The sequence below is a fragment of the Actinia tenebrosa genome, unplaced genomic scaffold (assembly GCF_029948245.1).
Source record: "Actinia tenebrosa isolate PJP-AT-01 unplaced genomic scaffold, QUT_ActTen_1.0 PGA_scaffold0__85_contigs__length_37466705, whole genome shotgun sequence".
NCBI classification, from domain to species: Eukaryota; Metazoa; Cnidaria; class Anthozoa; order Actiniaria; family Actiniidae; genus Actinia; species Actinia tenebrosa.
In genome coordinates, this window is record NW_028292569.1 from 5079212 (window position 1) to 5106873 (window position 27662).

At 34.2% G+C, this 27662-nt stretch overlaps 2 protein-coding genes and 1 long non-coding RNA gene across 7 annotated transcripts in view; 1 reads left to right on the plus strand and 2 right to left on the minus strand.

Annotated features, from left to right (window-relative positions):
- LOC116292091 (prolactin-releasing peptide receptor) overlaps positions 1-13532 on the minus strand; it is a 28702-nt gene extending 15170 nt beyond the window's left edge. For 2 of the 4 annotated variants that reach the window (XM_031699331.2, XM_089026807.1), the window contains exons 1-4: positions 13401-13532; positions 10739-10815; positions 9457-9568; positions 5259-5330 (exon numbers count right to left, since the gene is read on the minus strand). The gene's annotated coding sequence lies outside the window, so the exon portion shown is untranslated. The remainder of the gene's footprint in view (positions 1-5258; positions 5331-9456; positions 9569-10738; positions 10816-13400) is intronic. The other 2 variants (XM_031699334.2, XM_031699335.2) reach the window with 2 other exon arrangements.
- On the plus strand, positions 909-14479 carry LOC116292093 (uncharacterized). The gene is made up of 3 exons (XR_004196636.2): positions 909-988; positions 1262-1310; positions 14360-14479. It is a non-coding gene; the product is annotated as an uncharacterized LOC116292093 (long non-coding RNA).
- A 737-nt stretch (positions 14480-15216) lies between these two features.
- Positions 15217-25670, minus strand: LOC116292092 (RYamide receptor). 2 transcript variants are annotated; one of them, XM_031699339.2, is made up of 4 exons: positions 25539-25670; positions 25286-25451; positions 17330-17400; positions 15217-16952 (listed from the first exon to the last, which is right to left on the minus strand). In XM_031699339.2, exons 3-4 carry the CDS (start codon positions 17349-17351, stop codon positions 15832-15834), a joined length of 1143 nt encoding a protein of 380 aa, XP_031555199.1. In that variant the 5' UTR covers positions 17352-17400; positions 25286-25451; positions 25539-25670; the 3' UTR covers positions 15217-15831. The 2 variants fall into 2 exon arrangements, with proteins under 2 accessions (XP_031555199.1, XP_031555200.1); XM_031699340.2 differs by lacking the exons at positions 25286-25451; positions 25539-25670 and adding an exon at positions 20596-20672.
- Between the last annotated feature and the right edge of the window lie 1992 nt (positions 25671-27662).

The following is a 27662-nucleotide window of genomic DNA, read 5'->3' on the forward strand; positions in this document are numbered from 1 at the left end:
GATACCATTAAAAGTCCGTGGGATTTCAAAACTTTGGTATTGTTTAAGTTGCGCATTTTTGTGAATAATTTGCTCTTAAGCGAAGCTAAGCCTGTGCAGATGAGTCTTAAGTCATAAAAAACAGCGTAATATTGCCGAATCCGAAAAGGGACTAAAGAAACAAGTTTAAACCACATTCCTTCTTTAGCTTACTGCCTAGAGATCTTCGAAGAAAGACTAGAATCAAACTTGTGGTTTACAAACGTTATTTTTAAGTGAATGGTCAAAGATTAAATATTTTTCTAAGAGTCTGGTTAGACAACCTTTTATGTTCCTGCTGTATTGTGGTCCAGATCACGTCCAACGTGAAGGCGAACGCAATCTATTTATTTATTGGGGTGAAATTAGAAAATACTCGAATCTTATACACGTCAAGGCTGTTTACGACTGCTGCAAGTCATCTGAAATATTTATCTAAAATGAAAAGCATATTTGGCAATAAAAAAGAACAGCTAGCTGTTCCTTTTAGCATTAAAATATTTAGTTAGTCTATTTCTTGCATTGTGTACAGATTATGAACAAAAAGCTAAGTGCGAAAAGTATTGTTGGTAAAAACGTCCAGTCCTTCGTCATCTGTTTCACGCGGTTAAAAAAGTTTCCTTTAAAAATTTGAAATTATTCAGCAGTTTTGCTAGACTGCATGTCGACAAAAACGTGAATAAGCCGTCTAGTGCAATTAAATTTGGAAATCGCATCCATCTCCCTCTCCCTCATCATCACCATCATTATTGTCATCGTCGTCATCATCAACAGCAGCAGCATTTAGCATTTCGCTAGAAAATGCGGTTGAGGGCTAAAATTCGACTCAGAGTTAAAACAGGCGTGACGTCATTACCACGTGATATGAGATCTGATCGCCTCGAAAAAATTAAATTGTAGTCTAGAAATATGTGTCTTAGTGGCTATGAAATCGGAATCAATCTCTTAAAGCATGGGAGGTTCAAAGTTGGTAAGTGCTCATGCAAAAATATTTGGTCGAGTCACCTTAAGCGCTAAAGTGGATACAAAATACTCTGTCCGTCCGTCCGTCCGTCCGTCCACCCACCCGCCCACCATCCCATTCATTCTTTTTTTCCCTTTATTCCTTCTTCTTTTCCTCCATACTTTGTTCTCAAATCTAGAAAACTAGCGAAAGCCAAGTAACAAATCAATCAGTGCAAGGCATTTTAACCAAAAACATAAAAATCGTATCAAATCAATTCTCATGCTTTCCTTGATTCAGATCTCATTCAACCAAAGTGGCTTGGCTTCTCCACTGATATCGATCCGATGTAAGTATAGCTCATATCTTTATGTAATACATTAGTAAGTGATCATGATAAATATCGATATTTATATCCATTTTATAGCGCGCTAAGTTGAAAAAGCATTCAGTTATATTATCTAGAGAATAGGATGTATATAGTGTGGGTAATTATCAGATTAGCTTGATTAGATTAACTGCTTTCTGGAGGAATATAACAATGACTGATTTTAGAACTCAAAAATAATTATAAAATTAAACATCAATTTTATCGATATGACCATGAAACCATACTCCTTTTCACAGTTCAGTTCAGCATCTTCAGTGACCACGAATTAATAATAGTTTATCATGTGCGGCAACTCCAACGTCGGCTTGTGGAACTATTATTCGTGGTCACTGAAATGCTGAAATGAACTGTAAAATGGAGTATTGCGAAATCTTAGCTGATCTACGTCAGGGCACGTGACCTAGAGATCAAATTGGAATTTAGCTTGTTGGGTTTTGCGGAGAAAAGGAAACTGAAGAGCAGAAACCCTCTCCTCAATTTTAGCTTGTTTTAGCAAATTCGTAATTTCGAACAAAACAAATGTTACCTGACAAGGAAAACGGATTACGCGACTTTTAGTATCTGAATACGATCAAACAGGCAAACAAGAGCACGGACAGTGCGCGTGGACAAGGTACGCTCCGTTTTAACTTGCTACAGGCCAAAAGATAATAACCACTCAACTTGAAAGAGCTGTACAAAATAATTAAACCTATTTATACAATTGTCTAAAGCTGTATACAGCGAAAACCGCTAGAGTTCTAATTAATATATACACACACACTCACTAGCGATTTTATAGTAGTTCTTCGTGTGAAGCACCTGTGCAAATATGACAAAATTAAATTAAAAATGACAAGAGAATAGTGTAGGAGTAAAACTTATAATGTCAGATTCAATCAAATGATTGACAGTTCTGGAGTATTGCCTTATAGTACAAGATAAAAACCTTGATATAGGCATGGATTGCGCTGCTAGTAAATAAAAAAAAGGATGGCTTATCATGAATGAAGATCTTAAAAGATTTGCTGGAGTCAGCTAACTCAATAAGAGAAGGTTCAGTTTGTAATGAAGTTTACTCTTGAACGAAATCCGCTTGACGTTCAATTATGATTATGGATATATCCATTAGGGACACTTCAGAATTGTCTTTTAGGGTTTTTATTTATTTTTTACGCGCGGTAAGAATGAAATTTACAGATCAGTTCGAGAATAAGCGGACAGAATTATCATGATTTGTTCCGAAAAACAAACAAACTACAACATGCGCATTTGGGTGTTAAGAGAAGCAAAGATAATGCTCGTATATATCATGGACACATATATACACCTATTCCAAAAAACGTTGTCGGTCGAAGATCTGAAATCTGAAAACACACACGATAGAACGCTTTAATTCGTAATATATTCACAGTCGAACAACCTAGTTTCCTTTAATATTGGAATATGAATCTCATAGTTAGAAACATGATTTTTTGAAATCTAGCCAGAAAACATAAAAGCTCAAAAACTCCGTTTATTCTCATTATGTTCCATTACCAGATCTGGGACCAACGTTTTTGAAATAGGTTTATATAGAGAGTGTACAAGATAAAGGTTTTTTTTTCGAAGGTGTTTCGATAAAATTGAAATATATAAGGGATTACTGCTCTTGATAGAGAACAAAAAAAGCCTAATGAAAAAAGAAAAAAAACACTTATCACTCTTAAAGAAGGTGTAAGAGGAGAAAAAGTGTTTTGAGAGCCTCACACTGTCGAGGATTATTACCATTATATATTAGCGCAGAGAGGGACCATACGGAAAATAATGACGCGTGATTAATGAAAAGCCAGCTTATCTACAAAGAGCGAATACAACGGTCACTCATAAATGGAAGAAAAAGACGGGGGGGGGGGGGGGGGGGTAGAGAAACGAAATGAAGGAAGGAGGGAAAGAAAATGGACATAGTTTCTATCGATAATAATCTTGGATATAATCTAAGATTTGAGGAATTGTCACTTGATAAAGATAGTGTATTCTACGATATAAGGCGGGAAAGAAATAGAAATATTTTGTACTTGGACCAAAACGGACAAAAACGGTCAAGCTCTAACTGATGATGGTATAATCTTTATCCAAATCATGGTTTGATCTATCTGACGATAATCATTTAATTTGTGAAATTAAAATTAGGAAATTGCTGCTTGATAGCTGCACTGGGAGAGAAAATGAAATATAACGACTAATAATGAAATATTAAACAATCTATTCGTCGCAGCTGGCGATCTTGGAAGTTACTAAGGCAACTGTTTGTCTTTGGCAAGGATTTCTAAATATTGTATTATCTTGAGGAACATGTTATGATTTACATAACGATTTTGTTTTTTTATTTAGATGTAATGACAGTAGTATTTAAAAACTAAAACTTGCTTTGTGTGTGCAAGCTGCTTGAAATTTGAACGAAGCAGCAACAGCAACAGCAACAACAGCAACAGCAACAATAGCAACAGCAAGAGCAACAACATCACTAACATCACTAACGACAGCAACATCAACAAGAGCAAACAGCAGCAGCAACCATAAACAACAATAGTTACATCAACAACAACAACAACAACTACACCATCTCACAAAGCAACAATAACAACGGCAGCAATAACTTGACTGATTCATCGAAAATCGAAGTACAAATGCATTAAAAAGCGGGAAGACTTATGAGGTCGAACCTTCACATGAATCAGTACTGACTTCTCCAGAAAGCTGACGGTGCACTTCAACTCTCTCCCTCATCTCATGCAATTCAAAACACTTCATAGCACTTCAATATGGATCCCTCCTACTATATTTTTTGTGTAGAAAGTAAAACTGTCTTTTTCACATAAATTGTAATTTAATGCCATCAAGATTCCTATTTTTACGGGGTGACAATTACAACAGCAACAAAAAGAATTAATATTATTTTATATTTTAGCTCTCACTTAAACTGTTCCATTCTTGATATATTGTGCTGGGGATATTCCTCTCACTGTACTTGAAATCAAATTCAAATATTCATTCCATCAGCAGTCAGTGCTGCGTTTTGTCAGGTCATTTCGTGTAGTAAAAAACACGCCGGATTAGATGGTTTACTTATAACAGACTTACAAGACAGACTCAAGCATGTGGTTCTACAGTTGAGAGAATAATACCACTACTTACAAATAATTTTAATCTTTTGTTATGAGAACTACAAACGCCGGTGTAACGAGAGATGATATTTCCCGTTTATATGTATGAAATGTCTTTATGGACTATTAAAGTTCTTAACTTGGATTATTTTCACTTGGTATTGCCGTATAGTTTATTTGTTGTTTTTTTTTCTTTGTTTTTTAGCCGTATTGTTCGATTTTTGTTGAAGTCGGTAAAGCTTCTCTTTGATTGGTTTCTTGTATGTCGCGCAGAAAATCGAAAGAAATATAGAAAGAAGAAAAGAAAGAAAAGGAAGAAGAAAAGAAAGAAAAGAAAGAAAAAAAGAAAGAAAGAAAAGAAAGAAGAAAAGAATCAAAGAATCAAAGAATCAAAGAATGAAAGAAAGAAAGAAAGAAAGAAAGAAAGAAAGAAAGAAAGAAAGAAAGAAAGATAGATAGAATTTTTTTTCAGAAACGTTAAGCCCACAACAGAAACAAGAACCCCAAAAGTTGATAGAAAATAGAAAAGATAATAATTAAAACTTCGAAGGAATATATTAAAAGGATTCAAAAATTGAAGACTAAATTTCATTGATATCTGGGTGTAAAAAAAACATAGAATAAGTAATAACATGAGAGGAATGATAGATAGAAAGAGACGCTAAAAATCTCTCTCATAATTTAAAACTGAATTTAAAGCCTGACAAGGCGTGAGAGATCATCATAAAATAAATAAGAATTTATACGTGAATTATAAACCAGTCCTGCTATAAATACTTACAATATATAAGCGATAAATAGCCAAATGAATTCTTTATCAGCGGCTTAGTAATCTAGAGGCAATTCCAACGGCCTGTAAAGTCAAATGAGCAGACTGTGAACACTTGTTGTAGCTTCCCCGAGTCGTACAGGGTTAAGCAGTAGACATGTGAATGGATATGACTAAAACAAACAATACTATTTGCCTAATGGCAAGAGAGAATAGTCTTGTCCATCAAACGAAGCTACAGACCGTCTTTTATTTGATATATCGAGTTCAGCAATCAGTTTTATTTTCTAAGGTACTTTCAGGTCTTTTTGAATAAAATAGCATCCACGTTAAAAGCTCTTCGTTAAAAATTGCCCATGAAGTTTTTTCTCAGTTTCACTATTTTCACTATTCTCTTATCGATCTTTTTTTCATTAAATAATTTTAACGATCAGGTGGCATTTACACCTGCCTCCTTCCGAAATGGTCTCAGTGAAGGATTTAAATTTTAAAATTAGGTTTTCTGGGGAAAAGAGGACGAGGAAAAAATATACGATCTACAGAGTATTTTTATACCTTCAATTTTCTCCTTTCCCACGTATAGCAACGATTCTGGTTTGCGTATGAAAATAAAGCAATTTTGAGTCGAGATTTTGACGTTGCTTATCTGTTTGCATCCAAATGATATTAGAAGCACAAGTCTTATCAAGGACAAGTAAACTATCCCAAACAAGACAAAATACTATCAACAAACTAGACTTTAAGTTATTACTAGATGCTAACACTTTCAATATAATATCGTGCAACGTATTTTTAAATTCATTTCAGCTTTCTCAATTGTTATAGAAATTTATAAATTTAGAATTTCATATATTTGTGATTATAGATTTTTTAAAATTATTTCTGTTATGTCCATTTTCCTTTTGCATTTCATTTTTCTTACGACTCGAAGATTATAGTCTTTAAAATATACATAAATTATAGCGTGTTGCCATTTCACTCAATTCACTTTCATTTGATCAGTTTTGCAAATCGCTTGCAAATGAACGAACCGTATTTTCAACTTTAAAGTCTTGAAAGTCTAATAATTTTCGGATAATATGAATTTTCATATTTTTATTTATTTGAATTTGAAAAGTACATGTGTGTCTTGAAGATAAAATTTCGGTTTTTCATGGAATTTAATTAAATTTCATTCATACTCTAGATTAGTTTAATACTAAATAAACTACCTTCTAAGCAGGTCGAGCTAAAGAAGACAAATAAGAACTGAAATTTCCTACAAAGAAAGACAAATTTCACTCGCACTAGTCGACAAAGTACTAACGAGCATTCTAAAAATTTGTCTTTATTCCTCAAAAATCTAGACTAATTTTAATGAAAAATTATAGATATTTTTGTGCAAGGGGGAAAGGGAATTGAATGAATTGAAAGACCATATCTTTTCTATAAGTTGATAGAATTTCTCAAAAATCTAGATAAATTATGACTTAAATATTAAATATTAGATAATTTATGTTCAGGAGAAAAACAGAGAAAAGAAGAAAAGACGGAATTGAATTAATTGTAGACCAGTATTTTTATAAAAGTTGATAGAACCTGTTAAAATCGAAATGGATTCGTAAAATTCATTTAGTTCAAAAACACATTTCATTCAGTTCAAATGGCCGTGTGTTTCCTTATGACATCTTGTGATCCGACTATTTCGGAAAGGATTTCCTGTATCGATTAATAAACATGCCAAAAGGCATGTAATTTTTCATTTGCAATCAGATAATGGATTCTTGGATAAAAGCGGTTTAAAAGTTGGCCACCGAATAATTTGAAGTAACAAATTAAAAAAAAAACCTTTATGATTTCGATACTGAGGGGAAAATGGTTAGGCGTACAATTTACAGCGCTTTTCATAAACATGTGACTTCTGTGTATCCGAGTTGCACGCTGAAAAAATACGAAAGGTACCGACTGATTAGGCTTGATTGACGGCAGCGAAAAACCAAATTTCAGCGTGAAACTCGAATACACAGAGTTCGCATGTTTTTGTTTCTGAATAGCGCAGTAAAATCATTGCTGTAAAGCCTTTACTATTTTGTAGTACAGTAGTTTAACCGGCGTTAGTTTTTGGACTCTAGACACTAATACATCGTATACGAAAAGTCTAAAAGTTTCAGCTTCCAAAAATATATTTATGCCTCTATTTTAGCACTCTTAAAATACTAAAAGCGTAGATTTTATTTGCTAAAAATGTGGTTTTGGATTCGCGCTTGATTTTTGGTCTAGAATACTTTGACTACAGCGCATGCGCCAATCGTTCAAGTCGATGGTTAGGATGCTCGACGAACATGCGCAGTAAGAAATAAAGGCTCTGGGTACGAGATTGGTCGAGTCACTAACGATATGTTCTACTCCCACTAACTCTATAAACAAGTAATAAGTTAGATTGACTTTTTATGCTTCTCGCCTCTAGGGTATTCGTGAATGTCTTATACGATGATGGAACGACTTCCGTCGTTCATTTTAAACGAATAAAAATGTTTTTGACCCAATGCCGGTATTTGTAAAGAAAGTTTATCTGCATTTTGCTTGCTAAGGCTCATGTCAAGCGTCGAAATTCACATGAGCCGAACTTAATGACATCAAAGAAGACTGCCTTGTTATCTTTCGACGTTTGACCTGGGTCTGAGACAACGATAATGCAAATGATTTAAAAAACATATAGATTGATGTATTACTTTGATAGGTGGGAGAGTGAAAGAGGGAATGGATGGATGGATGAATAGAAACAGTGAAATGAATGAATGGAGGAATAGTGAAGAAATAAGAAAAAGAATGAAGACACAGAGAGAGAGGAACATTGAAAAATTATCAGTAAAAGAAAGAACTAAAGGATGGATAAATAGAAACAGCCAAAACCTTCTGTCCTCTATGTTAATTATCAAGGTTTATCCCGCCTTACTGTGAATGTACAAATATTGAACGACAACTAGTTTTAATTGCCTATGTAACTTCAGTTTTCAAACTTTCAATTTCTCTAATTTTGGCTATTTTTGAAATTTACTAAACATCTGTTTTACGAAGATAGCAATGAAAAACCGAAATAATGGTTGAGAAACGTTATAACAAGTTAACCAAAAACAATCGGTCGTAATCTTTCCCCTTTGATGGGTGTCATTCTATTGAGAATGATTTCTTTCATACATTGCTAAATATTTCTTATGTAGGGCAAGGATAACTCACATATCAATTTGGAATTTAGCACGAAAAATATTTGGAATCAAGAGAGACAGAGAAATACCGATCGCCCGTAAAACTCATACAAGAATTTGTTAGCGCAGCAAAAGCGTCCGTCATTTTGGGGAACTACTTTCTTAAGTGGATAAAAAAACGCGCAGATCATCATGTTCGAGTAAAATTCCTAGTTAGACGCCTCTGAGTGGGAGTTGAAATTTTTCCTACGGGTTATCCGGTTTTCTTCCCTCCGCAAAAATCAATACTCTTCTAAATTCTAAATTAAACAGGGGCAACGGCTTTGTTAAGATAACTATAAACTGTTCCCTCGTAAACAAGGGAGTATTGTAAAATAGGCGCGATAAAAGTCAGTTCGTTGTATGAAAGATGGCAATGATCTTGAACACCATGTAATAAAAATGCATACTTAAAAACCAAAATAAAATAAATGAATGGGAATTAAGTAAATGGGAATTTTTTTATGTAGCGCATTATGCGTGCGTCTCAATGCGCTTTACAATCTTTAACTGTTAGCGAAGAGATTTGAATGCCACGCAGCTTTTATAAGCTTTCAGATGTTAGTCCTTTGTTAGGGTGAAGAAGTAGCTAACGATGGGAAAGGGAAGGGTCATACAACGACTCGAAATATGGCGACTAATTAGAATAACTAGAGAAGTTAGCAGAAGTTCTTTTCTGACCCTCCGTGGGCTGGGGGTCAGAAAAAACCTCTGCTCGCAGGGTAAGAATAAGGCTACATTAAAATATCATAAAATTCAATCTTATAAAATCATCATACTCTAAAACTAATTCAAATGAAAAACTGAAGGAAAAAAAACAAAACAACAACAACAAAAACAAATATTAAAAAAGACGCTACTAATGATTTAAATGTATTTTTGACCTGTCGTATATGTTTTTCTGTGCGTTGAAGCGAAAATTGGCAGTTGAGACCGAAGTGATTGAATGTCGTAAATAAAGAACTATTTCGTGATCCGGTTCTTACCTTGTGTTCAGAGTTGAAAAGATTATCCCACATTGGTTCTCATTATTCGCGCGTTGAAACCATAGCCCACATCAAGTGATCACTAGATGGATTTCTACTTGTAATTGCGGGACTGAGGATAGATAGATAGACGTACGATGTTAGATTCAATCGCTAAAGTATAAAGCTTTCTTCCTGCCCATGAAGTTCGCAGAATAGCGGAATCAAATGTGACCGAATATTTCAGACCAACATATATATATTCATATTTATATCTATGTATGTACATAGTACGTCGAAATATAGGAAATTACGTCATCAAATGATAATGAAGCTTCAAGGACCCTTGTTCGTTTTACGTTGCTACTTATACAAACATCTTTATTACAACGACAGTGTCAAATATATATATATATAAATTAATAATGATAAATAATGTTTAAATGAATTAATATGCTGCACATTAATGACAGGTAACATGTCGCATAGAGCCGCAGACCGCCAAGGAACGTAGGCTATGATTAAAACATTACGTCCTTGACACCAGGGGAGACGCGCAAGGCAAAGTTTCTTACAGCACTAATAATAGACTGCGAGCAGTCCCTCTAATTTTCCTTGGTCTTCCCTTTCGTCCTTCCCTCCCCAGCCACCTCCCCCAGGGACTTTTGACTCGTAACCAATCTTCCTCGGCTAATCGACACGGACAGACAGACGGACAGTGAGAAAGGGAAATAGAGGGACTTTCGCAGTCTACACTAATAAGTTCAATGCTTATCAAAAAAACCCGGAAAACTCGAATAAGATAAAATCAATAATGAGTAAAGACGAATAATGAAGCTAAAATGTCTACCGACTCGAGTTTATTTCATACAACTGAAAATCGCCGACTATATTTAAGTTTCATTGCTCCAAAGTGAAATCATGCGAATAGAAATTTGCTGAAAGCAAACATTTCCAAAGACTGGTAGCATTTTAGTTCCACATACCAATTTCTTTTGTCAATAGAGACAACTTTTCCTCTCTGAATCGGCTAATGAAAACAGCTAGAAAATAAAACATACATACTCGCAATTTGAATGAAAATTCGCGACCGGCCCAAAGCAAGATGGTTTTTCGCGACACGAAGACACTAGAGATCGCTACACAGTAATATTTACTTTCGAATAAAATAGCACGAAACGGACTATTACAATGGATCAGAGTATTTAAACTTTAAGGAGGAGTTTTCAAAACAAGGTAAAAAAACTTATAAAGTCCTTGATAACAAAGAGTGGCTTACAGTATTAAGACATAACATACGTACCTAAGCGAGGACGACCCCAATATCTTTCACTTGCCTCTCAAAATCGTGAAATTGAAAACGTCGAAGCAAAAGACCATCTAGAAGGGCGAGACAGAAGTTAGAGCATTCGAATGGTACTGACAAGCCTTTCAAAGTCTGTCAAGGTCTTTGAGCTTAAAGCAATTAAAATGATCACAGATCGCTATCTGTAAAGCCAGGACTTATTACAGTGGTTGTTATTGGAGCTTGAAATGGATTCCACATATAAACCCGGTTGGGTAGCAATTTGAAATGAACCCCACACTGTTTACGCTTCTAGTTTTTCATCAAGAATGTTTTGACAAGAAAATTTGTTGGGATGCTTTGCTTAAATACCACAGCTGTTCGAAGTATATGAAAAGCAATTCTTAATAATGAACATATATTGAAATGAAGTCATTTTGAATTGAATGCCAGACATTTATTTGATTAAACAATGTGCATGTTTATCCTGGTCTTCAAAAGAAATGCCGCCCTTCTATCACTTCTTACATTTCTCGGATTCATCTTGGTGATTATTAATTTAACAGTGTAAGACTCTTATCTCTATTGCTGTAGTATACAGATATAACACCACTAGCTTGAATAAAGGAAAGTAGACGTTTCATTACCACTTCTACACAACTGAATATTTTTCATAACACAAAATTTGTCATTAGCTCTGGAAGACAGTTTTGAGTCCTTTCAAAAGACTTTATTAGAAATTTAATTGAAGGCAAGGCAGTGTTTGTTGAGAGTTGTGCGTCAGAAATGTCGATCTTACATTCTAATGGAGGAGAGATAGGAGGGAGGAAAGAGGAGTAGATGAGTTAAGTACATCCATGTAAATGTGCCCGCAATAATTGATTATAATTAACTACGTACTCAACGTTTTCCTATCCTATTAAGAAAAGAAAGAAACGAAAAGGATAGGTTAGTTGAGGTTAGGATAGGATGGGTCAATGGGATGGGATAGGATCCTATTAAGAAAGGAAAGGAACGAAAAGGATAGGTTAGTTTAGGTTAGGATAGGATGGGTCAATGGGATGGGATAGAATCCTATTAAGAAAGGAAAGGAACGAAAAGGATAGGTTAGTTTAGGTTAGGATAGGATGGGTCAATGGGATGGGATAGGATCCTATTAAGAAAGGAAAGGAACGAAAAGGATAGGTTAGTTTAGGTTAGGATAGGATGGGTCAATGGGATGGGATAGAATCCTATTAAGAAAGGAAAGGAACGAAAAGGATAGGTTAGTTTAGGTTAGGATAGGATGGGTTGGGATTGAATGGGTTGGGATAGGATGGGATGGGATGGGTTGGGTTGGGATAGGATGGGATGGGATGGGATGGGATGGGATGGGATGGGATGGAATAGGATAGGATAGGATAGGATGGAATAGGTCAACGGGATGGGATAGGATGGGATTGGATGGGTTGGGATGGGATGGGATGGGATACTATGAGGGAAAGGAAAAGATAGAATAGAAATGAAATAGATAGAATAGGATAAGACTGGGCTGGGATAGGGATGGGATGGGAAAGAAGAGAACTAAGGAATAAGGATATGAGAGAAGAATGGAAAAGAAACAAGAATGAAACGGAATTGTGAATGTAACAGAATGGAATAGCATAGAATGAAATGAAATAACGTGAGCACAGTCTTCACGAATGACTCTTTAACGATTGAAAATATAAAAAAAAACGTTAAATAATTCAAGGATTAGAAAGTTTATACATGTCGTAAAAATAAAAATTAGCAGCCTATGGATCTAAATAGCCAAATCCTTGACATTTGATTGCGAACTAGACGGATTGACTCCCGACAAGAGACCTTCATTGTCTCTTGCTTCGGTGTCGGATAATAATACTTGCCATTACACGGTCTTAAAGAGCAGTATCCGTTATCAAGAGAGTAAAACCGTAATAAATAATCAATCAACAAAGAATAATCTTCATAAATAATCAACAAAGATTAAAAAAGTAAGATTGTCTAGTATTTTATGTCTCTGATATAGCATCGATGATCAAAGTATAAACGGAAATTCATCTGAGAAATATCCAACGACAGCCTTTCAAATCAAGGAATTTATACTCTATATTGAATAGATATTATCTAAATTGGCTACCGTATTGTCTCGACTTGTATAATATAAATAAATGATATAAATAAACTATAAGACTAAAGGTTAAAAAAGATTTTGCCTCAGGGTGAAGTACGATACGAAGGAGGACAAGACTACCACGTTCGACACGACTTACATTTTTTTTCCTAAACTGTAGTCCTAGCACAGTCTCTTGGCATTTTATAGGAAGCTAAAGTACATGAAAGTAAAGAGTAAAAAGATACTTACACACATTAATAGTTGTTTAATGCTGACATAAGCGAGTTGAAAGTAATAAGGAAAGTTTTGGAACAAAAAATTTGCCTCAATCATCCAGTATTGGTCGACTCAGTTGATTGTCCTCGCTTCTCAGTTAGTAAGTTTTGCTTGAGAAAACAAAGTATAGACTAGTTCAGAGGAGAAAATAATGATGTCAGAGTAAAAACTGAGCTTTTGCGGAAATCTTAGAGAGCCTAGAAAAACGAAAATAAAATTTCAAACTCATGTTTAAAAGTCGAGAAGCTAAGTGTTGAATTCTTGCCCAAATGTCGAACTATTTCTTACCTGAAGCTGTAGACTATAAAGTTTAACCTTTCAAATTCATATCCATGGCTCTTAATACAACTTCTTGAGACGCAGAAATGATAAAAATTCGCTTTTCTGTAGAAAGATATGCAATTTTCGAGGTTGCTCTTGCAAAGGCACACGAACCTTATTTTTCATCCAAATGGCTTCTGATATCAGCTGACCAATCAGATGATTGGGATTTAAATGATTGACAACCCATGTCGCTATGATTGCTATTCGCGCCAACTAATTCAAATATTTAGAGTTTAAACTATTGTTTTATCTTACCTTATTTTAGGAAATTCAAGCTTGGACATATTAACATAATTTAAATTCATGCGATTTAAATTAACGCAATTCAGAGGGGAAAATGCTCTTGAATGAAGGAAATTAACGCGAAAAAGGGCTAACGATATTTAAAAGAGGGAAATTAACGCGATCGAGCCAAACAACAAATCAAAACCAAACTTCATTAACAGCTGCAAAGTCAGTGTTTGACGTGGCATAACATACGGCTAACGTGATAAGGTATAACCTAAAGTCAGTAAATATCCTCTAAACGTAGGGACCAAGTAAAGGAATGGTACTGGCACAATGAGATAGACCCGGAGGATGCATTGTAATTTGCGGGTCGTTTGACATCATTTAATCAGATTGTTGAGTTTTGGATAAAAATTTAAAATAGTGTTATTTAAGTTAACATCCAACTTTATTAATTATGTTTTAATTAACGTTTAAAGGAAATTATCGCGATCTAAATTAACGCGAATTTTTGAAATTCGCGTTAAATGGGTGCAGCGTTAATTTCCTATAATAAGGTATTATTATTATTATTTATTTTTTTTTTTTTTTTTTTTTTTGCTTTGCCTTTAATTATTATTTGTTTACATTTTACTGGCACTGCTGGTACAGCCATTTCAAGTATATTTATTTTTTCCTTTAATTTTTCTCCTTAGTTTTGATGATGTTCACGTTGTAACTGTTAAACAAAGAAATGATACTCTAGGGAATGACACGTGGTCTGAATTGGAAAGATATACACCCAATGGATTTCCTTCATTCTAGCATCTCAAAATCCTAACTTTGAAGTATAGGAAATAATCCTTAATTATTACAAGGCTCGTAATTTACTTATTACGCATGTTCTTAAAGTGCACATGAACCCTTCGACAATACTTTCAGTACTGATTCTGCATAAAGTAAATAGTTGATTGGTAAAATATTTCTTGATTTGAGTGATGCGTCTTTAAGTTATGAAGGTTTATACTTCCAATATGTTAATGATGATGACGTCAGGTAAGGTATTTGAGTGTTTTTGTTGTAACTAGTAATACTAAATGCTGGCCATTTTGAAAATAAAAATTGTAAATAGCTTTCATGTAAACCATGAGTAAAATAATGATGCTTTTTAAATACTGTTTCTATGAACCAGTTCGATTTTGTATATTTGATTAAGCCTTAATAGACGTCACACTCATTAGCATATTGGAAGTATAAACCTTCATAACTTAGAAACGCATCACTCAAATCAAGAAATATTTTACCATTCAACTATTTACTTCGTGTAGAATCAGTACTGAAAGTATTGTCGAAGGGTTCATGTGCACTTTAATTATAACCTCACCCTACAAGTGTCTAACGAGCCAGATATTATTAGAACAACGAACTATATACATTACATTTAATCCAGGAAACTGCTAGAAACTGCTAAAAACTTGAATGGAGAAGGGTTTTTACTTGAAAATTACTTGAAATTAGGATGACACGTATTATTTTGGTTTGCCTTTGAAAAATGTTTAATATTATCCATTTTCATTCGTTAATCTTTTCATACCTTTTATTCATCATTATCCTTGATCTCCCTTAAATGTTTTAACAAAAGAATATGCGCTTAATATTCTTTTGGCCTTAAACTTCTGGTATTATGACGTTTTGTGTAGACATAAGCCTTTTCATAAGACACTTATCAATTCTTAATGAATGGCGGAGTGTTTTCAATAGCAGTCTAGTGCATGACAGACAAAATTCCATTACAAAGTAAATTTTTCACAGATTTGTAGGATATCAATCAATTATTTGATGTTTATCCTAACCAGCTGTTTTAGACACAAAATCGACGGCTTTTTTTTATCCTTTTCCTTCATTTTCTTCTTCCTCAGCTCTCCTTCTCTTCTTTCCAGTTCCTTCTTGAGTTTTTTCCCACTAATTAGCTACTAATTCTTTTAGTTGTCTTTTTGCGCTTCATTTGTCTTCCTTCCACTTTCGACTGAGCTACTTTCGTTCTCTTTTAGCATTGAACACACCGAAATCAATTCTCAAAATAAGGCCGAAGCTAAGCTGAAGTCAGTTTTATCTTCCCAGTGTGATTATTGGTTAAAATATGTTACATTTTTACTACTATTATCATCATTTCTTTTAACTCCTTTCATCATTTACCATTAAGTTTTTTCATCTGAAGTGAATGGTTTGAGAGCGACAGTTGGCGTCGATCATTGTTCGGGCTCAAGCTTATTCGTTGGGTACTACGTCGGCTTAACATCGGAGTTCCCAACGGAGTAGTTCTTTCGGGAACGCTCAGTAGACCATGGTAAACATCCATTTTTTGCGAATGGTGACAACATAGAATTTCCAAAAACTCGGTTCGGTAGTTTTCCGAGAATATAACGTATAAAAATGGGTTAATAGCTATGTTAGATAACCCGACCCATGGTAAAACAATGTCGAGTTTGCTTGGGATTTGCAAATGTTCATAGAATTTCAAAACTTCGCGAATTTGCAAGGGAAGCCAACAAAGTGCAAATACCAGTACGACAGTTATGAGCATTATAGTGGCTTTTTTACTGGCTGCATGGATTTTTTGTTGGGCGAGAAGATTTTGGTTTCCGGGTAGCTTTCTTTTCCACAGTCGAATGCCAGTGATAGTATACGCAATGGCGATCAGTACAAGAGGAACGAAGTAGGTACATGTCGAGAATGTTAAGATGTACTTCTCCTCATCCAGCCCTGAAAATTTCCCCCAAGATTCGATACAAATGTAGTTTCCATTTTCTGTTTCTTTAACTTGAACCACTATAATCATCGGGACACTCATGCCAACCGCCGAGATCCAAATCCCAGCGATAGATAACTTGAGGACTTTATCACTAAACACGTGCTTAAGAGGATACGTTATGGCCAAACAACGGTCAATGCTGATAGTGACAAGGGTAAAAACCGAACAGGTAATCGAACCAATCTGTGCTGAATTAAGAAACTTGCACAAAAACACACCGAAGAAGTCATCACTAAACCATGTACTTCCAACATACATCCACTTTACAATATAAGGTATAGCAACAGTTAACAAGAGGTCTCCGACCGCCATGTTTGCTATTAGGATGTTGGTGGAGTTCCTCATGTGGCTTCTCGTGCACACGATGTATATGACTACAGTGTTACAAACCAGTGATAACACGAATAGAAGGGCTGCAAAGACTGACAGCCCGATTTGGAAGTCTAGAGTGAATGGTGACACAGACGACGCACGAGACGTCATGTTGCTCGGGACGACTGGAGAAAAAATGGGAAAAAGTATTTTACATTTTCAAGGTTAAGGGAAAAGGAAGTAAAAAAATTTAAAAAAAAATAAAATAGAATGATAAGTTTTAAATTAATTTAAGATAATATTTTCTTGATTAATAATCGTAAAGTCAGAATTTTAATATCGTCGATGTTGTCTTGTTGCTGCCGTTGTTGTTGCTCTCGTTTTGTTGTTTCTGTTGTCGCTGCTGCTGCTGTTGTTGCTATTGTTGATATTCCTGCTACTGTTTTGTCACTCTTGTCGTTGTTATCGTGAACATTGTTGCTGTTGCTATGGATGTATCCGTAGAATTCATGTTTTTTTTTTGATCGTCCGGTTTTTCATTGTGTATCTTGTTGCTACAAACCTGTTGTCATGTTGGAATCCATTGCGCAGTATTTTTCTTGCCTCTTCTTTCCTGAAAAGCACTTTCAAAATCTAGCATAAATAAAAATAAAGTATGAATGATATATAGATATTAACAACTGATGAATAATCAATAAGACGATCGACCCGTTTGCACGTAATTGGGACCATATATGGATGAAAAAACGTTTTTTCTTTAAAGTAAATAACCTTAATAAAGAGTCAAGAGCTTAATGGCAGTACCCAGAAGGTCTATCCTTAAGTAACGAGAAAGTGGAGGCGTTTCCGGAACAATATTTTTTTCTTCCTCTGCGATTTAAGAGCTTTTAGATTGAACCACAACAAAATGCATCATGTATCCGTCTTAATTTGGATTATTTTATTGCCAAGCCCTCGAGCAGGCATACGAAAGTTTCATAATTCGAATTCGTATATGTCTTTAAACATTATTTCGTTCTAAATATTTCATCCATGCGGCTGTAAATCAATGTAATGGTTGACGGGCTGGTTATATGCGCATGCGCAATCGGGGTTTTATGGCTCACTTGTTTTGAATTCGACGCTAAAATATAAAAAAACAACTCTTCACTAATGGCGAACATAACGAGAGATAGAAGTTATTTTAAAACTGTTCTTGGACTTCATGAATAAAAACTGATACACATTTTTAATTTAAATATTCAAACATTTTCAGTTAAAAGGCTTTTTTCCACAAAGCGATATTGATTTTGAAACTGTGTAGAATTTCTAATAAATTAATAAAGTCCACCAGAGAACGAAGTTGTCAACAATGAATAAGTACTAATTCTAATAGGAGATTACAGGTGCACACAAGCGCTTATTGATCACATTGCCCATGGTGCAGTTCGGGCTTGTAGGCAACATGCAACCAAAACCTTCGCCAACCCTCTTGGGATAGCTGTGTAGAAATGGTGCGGGTCATGAATTATGATAATGGTTTTAGTATTGATAATGATGGATGATAGTGTTGACGATAACTTACAAATTTCTCGCGCGCTGATTGGTTATATTTTTATCCATACTACTTTGACAATGTGATGACGCAATTTATCGTCAATAAGAGGACAGGCTAGACACATAAAAAACTGATGTCTATTTGTTGACGATAAAAATAATAGTAGCTATGATGCAGATGCTAATAGTAACAATGATATCGATAACAGAAAATTTAAAGGAGAAGCGAGGAAGTGGAAGTTGAACAAATATAAACTAATTAATCTTGAGGTAATTAGACCAAAATATAATCTGTATGCATTATGACGATTGTATTGATCACGATCGATGGTAGTGTTGAAGATGATAAAAATAGTACCAATGATGCAGATGCTAATAATAACAATGATAAGAAATAGACGAGGAAGAGGAAATTGAACATATATGACCTAATCTTGAGGTAATTAGACCAACATATAGTCTGTCTATAATCCTACGTCGTTATTATATTGTACGTTTTTTTCTTCACATCTCGATTTATTTCAATATACAGCGACTGACTTTGGCGCTCTTTTATATTTCAATTGTGAATTCAAACAGGTCAAACATCTGTGTATCCTTCTGTGGCACAGAAAAAGGCTTTTGTAAACAAAAAGAACTGTAAAATGGATATAATATTTTCTTTTTAAGTTTTTTTTTTTTTTTTTAATAATTTTAATTAACTTATTTTTTCGAAGTATGGTCTGCTTCCAGGATAAAATAGAGCCTTTCCAATAGTAAATTTATAAATCTATTACATCTATGCAGCCTTCTGTGGCGAAGAAAAAGGCTTTCTCAGTTCGTAGACAAAAATAGTATGTAAAATCAAAATAATATTTTAAAAGAACAATAAGTTGATTTTAAGTATTATTATTTCATATAACATATGGTCTGCTCAGTTCCAGGTATAAATAGGGCCTTAATGCAACCTATTCTAACAAAGTATTTCCAGTCATTAATATTAAGATCCATGGTCACTCTCCCAACACAGTCATGGACAGCTGGTGTCAGTATTATTCAGTTTATTAACATCTCTCGTAACTCAATGTCAAAGACGCAGGTTCAGACGTTTATAATTTTGGAAGACTGAATGATATAATTAAAAAAAAAAAAAAAAAAAAAAAAAAAACTTCAAGTAGAAATCTTGAAAGATTGGACCTTTTTGATTACAAACCCCCCCGTGATATACAGTATGCTTCGAGCACTCGTTTGAGATGGGGAAAAATGGAGCTATTTTTGGGGTGTGTTTTTGAACGTTTTCGTGGTCTTTGATCGGTTTAGAGTGGAAGCCATTTGAGTGCTGACATCACGGTAATAAAGTTAAATTTAAACCCGAATTTTGGGGTCTAAATAAATTTGGTTTTTTCATGGTTGTTTTATTTCAGTTTTTAGTTTCCTTTTCCAAGAAAGAAAACAGTCGTCAGAGAAAACCATTTTAATGAAATTTCTAGGCCATGATACCATGCGCGACAATATTGATTTAAAAGTGGTCATTTCAGCTTTTTTCACCATTGAAATTATTTGAATATTGTGGGGGAAAAGAGGTTCCTTGACGTACAATCGAGCATTAAAAATTATAGAGAAAACAAGGTCGGTCACATCGATTACTATGGACATCTGTGTCATCTCAAGCTAAAAAGCTAATTAATAGCAACTGGGATACCGCTATAAATATTTATATATTACAGAAGCTTTATGTTATTTACGAAAAGCCAGCCTTTTTTGAATATTATCATCGAATTTCAAAAACATTTTCGTGGTGTTATTCTTGGTGTACTCAAAATCCTTGACACCGTATGGGTTTTTTTGACTAGACTTTTTGCAGTATTAAAAATAGAGCTTTAATTTTTTTAAATGTTTAGTTAGATTTAGTAACGATCTAAATGTACTGCAAGTTCGTTTTAAGATGCTAAATCTCAATTCGAGATGGAATTTAACTTTTGAAAGAGAATAAATAACTTATATTTGGTACAAATTTCACCGGCCAGTAAAAAGAAGAAGAAGAAGAAGATTTGAAGGAGAATGTTGGATATGAAATTATCCTGGGTTAGCTAGATTGGATTGATTTATTCAAAATTTAAATTATGGAATACTATACTCTACTGAACAAGCAAAAAGAAAAAGAAAAAGAAAGAAATAATAAGGGACGAAAACGCATTTTTGACTGTGAAACACACTTTGCGAATGTGAATTCGTGGTGTGAATTCTTCTATAGAGTCTTTTTAGATTAACTTAATTTGAAGTAAAGAAAAAAATATGGTTAGCCTATTTTACCTTTTGTCGACTGCTCGTTTCTTCCAGAGAACGTTATTACTTCAACCCAAAATGCAAATATTTCTTCCTAAGTAGAGTTGATTATGAATGAAAGACTTTTTGGGATTCTATAGGTATAAATAGTCAAAAAACAGTAAAAATAACTTGGCGTTGATTGGACGAAAAATGAGTGACGTCAGAGAGGAAAGCAAGCTTGATGCTGTCGTATGACAGAAAAACTTCACGTCTTTGATGATGCATGGTCACTTTCTCTAGCAAATCAAAAGTAATCATCTTTTACAACCAAAATAACAGCTAAATTCCAATTATTTTCTTTCAAATTTCTTGATTTCTTTTTCATTGGTTCTTTTTGTTATTTAAAAAAGAAAAAAGGAAAACAGATGTTGTTTTCTCTCCTATTTCTGAAACTGCAGATTTGTTTATACGGATCTGGAAATTCTTCCTGCAGGCCAAAGTCAAAGCATGTTGATTTATCAAAAGTTATATTAGATTCTGAGTATTTTTTTAGACATAACAAGTAAAGAGACCGGTAACATGGGGGACGAATTGAGCGTCTTTGGAAGTCCATTCGAAACAGTCCTGTCCTCTATTCAATTACGACTTCAATACGACAGTTGATCCTACAAACATAAAACATTTATAACGACCAGTATTTAGTGAGATAAATTATGCAAGTTTATATTGAAAATATAGTAACGTTGGTACGTAGTCTTTGAATACAAAAAATGAAGGACTTGAACAGAAGTGCAAGAAACAAGGGAGATGTTGAAAAATATTATCTATTACTCTATTAGCCTCATATTCAAGGTCTTGGAAGAATATAAAATCGATTGAGAATAAACTTAAAATTATGAAAATAATCAGACCTGGTTAAAGGCGCTGTCTTTAGGCTGCGTTCATAATGTATGGCAGAGCTGGGGGGAGGGGGGAGGGGGGGGGGGCAGGTGAAATTAAGGGGGGATTGGCAAAATTTTTGTAGGAAAAAGGGGGGATGGGCGAATTTTTATCAGAAAAATTGGGGGGATGCACGATTTTTGGAAGAAGCTAACGGCACTAACATTCAATTTTCACCGCTATAAAAAAAACTTTCCTTGTTTTTTACAAGTGTAACACTAAGTAGTTGAACCGCTATGGGTCCGTTAGCTAGCAGACGCCACACATGAGCTGAGTTTGTCTTACGTGTCTTTTGCCTAAAATATCTAACGCAGTCTCCTCCTTGTCTACACATACGTAATCAGGCTAATGTTGAAACATAGTGACTCGAAGACATAAATTTTCCATTATTTTTTCGTTGAACACTTCATGCCTTACGGCATTTTGAAATCTTAATTGCAAGTATCACACCTTGCTGCGAGGTCTATCCTGCTAGAGATCTCTGGTGTCAGTTCGTCGCGAACCTTGATCGAGAAATAACAGTAATAGCCTTGAAAAGTACCCATGTACGGTAAAAATAAAAAAGGCAGATTTTTGAAAACAAAATAAATGCAATCAGTAAAACTTATTAGATGCCAGAATTTAGATTAGAGTTTAGATTTCTCCCGACTTTAGGAAATGAAATATCCTTCATATTCATAAAAAAGGTGGCTGTGCCGTGAAATCTCATATTTTGCATTCATTTTTTGTTTAGTTTAAATTGGATTTAAAATAAAAAGAATAAACAAATGACTAAAAGACGGACGGACGGACGGACGGACGGACAGACAGATGAATTGAGGGATGGATGAAGCAAACAAACACAACGTGGAAAGGCGGGCAACAAAGCGTAAGAAAATAAGAAAAAGATAATAAATAGACAAACGAGGCGGACATTTCCGTTTCAGCAAGTTCCTCCGTCTAAATACCTCGGCGCACTTCATCATTCATTTGAAATTCTCGTTTATCAAGCTACAGGTACGCTTAGATTAATTATACTTCGACCACCCAACACAGTAAATACAGTGCAGCTTCACTAACAAATGACGTCATCGGAGATACAAATGACGTATACATTGACGTCAGATTAGCGTACGTACTATAATACTGTATAAATATCGAACTATCTTTTTAGCATCCTTTTATTTTTTTCACTTATTGTTTGTTCTTTTCTTCGTTTCATTTTTCCTTTTTTTTTCATTCGTTCGTCCCTTGGTTTGGATTACAAGAGAGGACTGGTATCGAATTAACTCGTCGCATGGCATTGTGGGTCAACAAAATGGCGGAGGTTTCAAATATGTATAGCTTAATTTTGTAGTGGTAAAACGAATCGACTCCTCGTCCCACTGACCTACTTCGTAAAGAGAACAAATGGAGACCGCCTTCATTAGTGTGCTATATTTGATGACAATCAGAACTATTTACCTAACGTGCGAATCATTTTTTTTTCATTAGTTGAATGGCATGTGCTGATACAGTGCTGTCCTTCACTGCGGCGTAGTTAAGGTTTTCTTCCCTCCTTATTGAAAACCTAACAAGCTAATTCCAATTCGATCTGTGAGTAAGCCGTGCCTTGACACTGATCAGCCCACACGGGCCGAGCGAGGGTAACGATCAGTAAAACTTTGAATTATAAGGTTAAATGATGAGACTAGAATAAATATTGTGTGTGTGGAGCGAACACAATCTAAGACTTTCTTACGGGATTGATTGCTGTAAAATATTATTCCTTTTCAGTTGTACACGCTTTTATTTGTCCGGGGCCACTCAAGTCGTGGAAAAAGCCACCAATGACAAATAGCTGGTTGATATTATTCTCAAATACGGACGGTCCGGCAATGAAATCGCGGAAAAGATTATTTTGATGGCGACAGATGTTGATATTAATGGCAGTTGATTGAAGCATCAGTGATTGCAATTAGCTTTAGGACGTTTTCCAAACACGTTTGACGTATTCTCTTTTTCACTTGTTTGATTAAATTTTATTCTTAAGTTGGTTTCTATGGGGATTTCATTCTTTACTAAAAGTGTAAAGAAAGAAGGACAATAAAGGGTGGGGGAAGTTCCCCGTTAAGAGCAAAAATAAATATCTGATTTAAATTATTAAACAACGCCGTTAAAACAAAAAGTCAAGCCACGAAAAAGGACAAAGAACCTGTGATAGCAACCACGACAACGCAATTATTTAGCAATTGAATATAGAGAAATAAAACGTCCCAAAATTGAATAAATTGCCAACAAATTACTTGAAATATACTCCCAAAAATAAATCTCACAAGGTAGACTTAGGAGACTCCTTAGAGAACAACTTTGATTGCAATGTTGTTGATGTTAAATAATAAGCATATATTAAGGGGCTTTGTTGTGCAAATCAATAAGGCTTGCTTGAATATATTTGAAAAGCTTCAAAATGAGTATCGTGGAAAAGTTAACCGTGACATAAGATGTCAATATTTCAAGTTTTTGTGAGTGAAAGGTCTCAAATTTTGTGAGTCAGCAAGGGATTTGTGTCAGTACTTTGTATTCCAATTTACTCTGAGAATCGGACTTTATACAGTTCCTCTACATGGTCTAGCTACCTACTATAAGTAAAATATATACAAAAATTGAAGGTACACGATTGAAATTTATTTGGCAAAGTTCACATGTAGATGAAGAAAAGATCCTAAAGAATATGATACTTCCTTTCTATTTCTAATGTACGAGTTTCGAAGGAAAGTTTGTGCTGTTCTTAGCATATGATATTTGTAGCAATTGGGTGCAAAAACTACCATTTTCTACTAAGATACGAACGAATAAAAAAAAAAAAAGGTTAAACCAAAAATCAAATCAAAATGAATAATAATAGATCTTAAGGTCTTTTCACCATTGCGTTTTTATATAGTTCCACATGTTAAAAAAAATAATAATAATATCACCAGAACTCATAATTATTTATAAAATTTCCTAAGCTTAATATTAAAAAACCTTGAATTTTCTTAAATTAAAATAATGAGCACCGGTTAAAGGAAACAATAGACATCGCAGTTTAATTAAAAGCCTTTCGACATTTAGGCGAGAAGATCAATATTGCCAATCACAAAATAATATCAATTTTTCCGCCTTTTTTGTAAAACATATGAAATAGTTGCATTATCTATATCTCTTATAAAATATTTTAGCACTATAAATCAGTGTTCAATAAATATTTTCCCGCTAAAAATAAATATCGCGGCATGATTGAACTGAAATACTTTTAATTTTAATCTTAAAAGTCGTCGGTAATCTCAAAAAGAATGCATTGGTCTTGCTCAAAATAAACATACCGGCTTCAGAATACGATGAACAGGATTTCAAATGTTGATTTTATCTACGATTTTGAGCAGTCGGAAAGAAAATATGAACGAAACGGTCTCGTTAACGGCTATTAGCTTCGGTAAACGTTGAGAATTTAAGTTTAAACATGAGAATATGAACTATAGTTCATATTTTCTTGGTTTAAAAGTACGGTACGTGATCAAACTATACCCCTGATGAACAACCCATAAAACTACCTACTTATGAAAGCATATATCCCACCCACTACTTATTTCTCTACCGTTTCCTCTTATCGCATTCAAAAAATTTTTTATTACAAGAGCAGAATTCATGGCAGTTTTAAATCACTAAATTCAAGACGATGAATCCGTCAAAGCGGCTTAGCTCAAGCTGGAAGAGAATTAAAGTATTTTAACAAGAAAACATATTTTTTCTAAATGTATCAGTACTACTTTTACTGAAATACGATATTCAGGCTTACCTTATATTTTCGATTAAACTTGAATCTTCCTGTCGTTCAGGTCTTGTGACGGTACATTTGGTACAATCTTCGAAAGAACTCAGACTGGCACCGTTGACAAGAATAATCTACCGTCCAAATCTTTGGGTTTTTCTCATGTGGGCTACAAAGTCCAGGTTGATAATGCCTTTAATAAAGAGAAAAGGCAAGATCTAAAACCTGATAGATGTTTGATCAAAACTATATATGATGAACTGAGTAAACACTGACGTACTGCTTTTTAATCATACTTGAAGACTTCAGCCAATCAGAGAACAGGAGTTCGTTTGCCACAATTCAGATGGTAACTATTATAAAGCGGAGATAAAAAACAGTGATAGGTATATACATAACAGTTATACAAAACTGACTTTCACATCTTTCAAATTTTCTAACGTTTTGTATCATCGTATTATTATTATTCCTTTATTGCACAGCAAAATAAGAATATTACGACTATTTTACTGGTATACATTAACCTTCAGCTCAAGATTCTATTATTATCATTATTATTATTATTTATGTATATGAGAATATATATAAACTATATAGTTACTATCATTTAGTTTTCGTAGTTTCGACTTTTTAATCGTTTTTCCCCTCAGCATTTATGACTCAATTTCAAGTTCAGTTTTCATATTTTTAGCATGTCATCAATCAGATTGTAATATTTATTAATAGACTGATAATGAAACTATCAGAGTCGATTTGGTCTTGATTAGACTAAACTAATAAGAGCATATAAAATTGGAATACTAAATAAAAAAAGTAATTAGGCAATTTTAAAGGCTGTATTTATTTAATATATTTAGTTTAATAGATGGAAGTTGGCACGTATGTTGGAAGGAAATTATTACTATCAGGGTAGTAAGAAGATCCTTCGGGGGCGTATCCAGGGGGGAAATGGGGTTCACAGGGTGCCCGTGACCCCCCCTCTCCCCGTTGATGCAGTGTGTGAAGATTTGTTTAGACTTCACTTAAGCAGTTAAGAAAATTAGTTTTCTCGCTTCTCGGAGCCGTCTTTTCGTTTCGTTTTCCCTCTATCGACCATGATTCTTTTTCGTCAAAACAATAGATTGCTATGACGTCATATTGACGTCATATTGACGTCATATTGACGTCATATGACGTGATAGTTACAATTTGGTATGTAAGGACGACCCAATTAAAAATCCTGGATACACCCCTGTCCTTATAATGTTTTATTTTCAAGGCTCGCGGGAACTATATCGATTACATATTGCAAGAAAGAAGAAAGAAATAACCGGTAAAAATCTCAAGTAGAAGTTAAATTAACGAGAACTGATGACAATAAATAGAAAATAATAAATGCTCATTTCTCAAAATGACGACTCCTCCTCGCATGACTCTCTCAGAGTTCTAGATTTGGGATACTTAGTTGTTATACAAGGTAAAAATAAGGAAGTTTGAATTTGCTTCTAAGGAATGAAGAAATCTAGATCCTAAAGTTCAATCTTCAAATATCACCTGATCAAGACCGTTTTATTTTCAAATATATATTTTTTCACTGTACAATTTCGGACGAACCCTCGATAAAGCTGTGTAAACAAAAAGGCATAAATGTTCGAATAATTGTTCAAAAAGAAAGTAAAAGCCACGTTTTGAGTAAACACTGAAAATGTATTTACATCTACGTTGCAGTGTTTTAAGATAGTTTAGTTTAGTTCTTAACAAATTGAACTCAATATTATTAGCCTAATTTTTAGACTAGTTAATTACGTTTGACATTCTATACAAGTTTTAGCTAATTATTTCATATATAAAACTTGGACTTCATTTACATACCTGACGAAGACTCACAGTTTTGGAGTCGAAAATTTGTAATATATTTTTCAAGACAACGTTTTATATATTCTATATCTATTTGTTTTATAAAAGTATTTCATACATCTTAATATATATAATTCTACTTGTCTATTTGGCATATTTGTCGGAATTGCCTTAAATGACAATAACTATCCCAGAGATTTGCGAGTTCTTCATTTCAAAGCGTCGGCATTGATAATTTTTTTGGCATCCCTTGCAATTGCGTTCATTCTCGGAAAGAACAAATTTAAGTGACAGGCAGATCGATTCAAGCGAGAACGAAAACCTGTCATAAAACAGAAAGCAGAATATTTTAATTTCTTTAAAACTGTTTGGGGAAAAAGCTAATTACTTTTTTAGCTAAAAAAGTCTTTCAATAAGCCTAAAGCGAGATGACGTTTTACCCCCGTCTCTAGACCATAATCCTTTTCATTGCTTTTGTTCTTTAATTATGACTATTGTTCCTGTATTCTCTAAGGAATCAAAAATTTTAATATGAAAGAATTTTAAAAACTATTATGGTATAGAGTCG

What these genes read in the sequence shown, in the direction of transcription:
- LOC116292092 (XM_031699339.2), bottom strand. Translation starts at nt 17,351, where the DNA reads ATGGATTCCAACATGACAACAG. An exon ending in GGATTCCAACATGACAACAG is followed by an intron (nt 16,953 to 17,329) that starts GTTTGTAGCAAC and finishes TTTTTTCTCCAG; the next exon opens with TCGTCCCGAGCAACATGACG.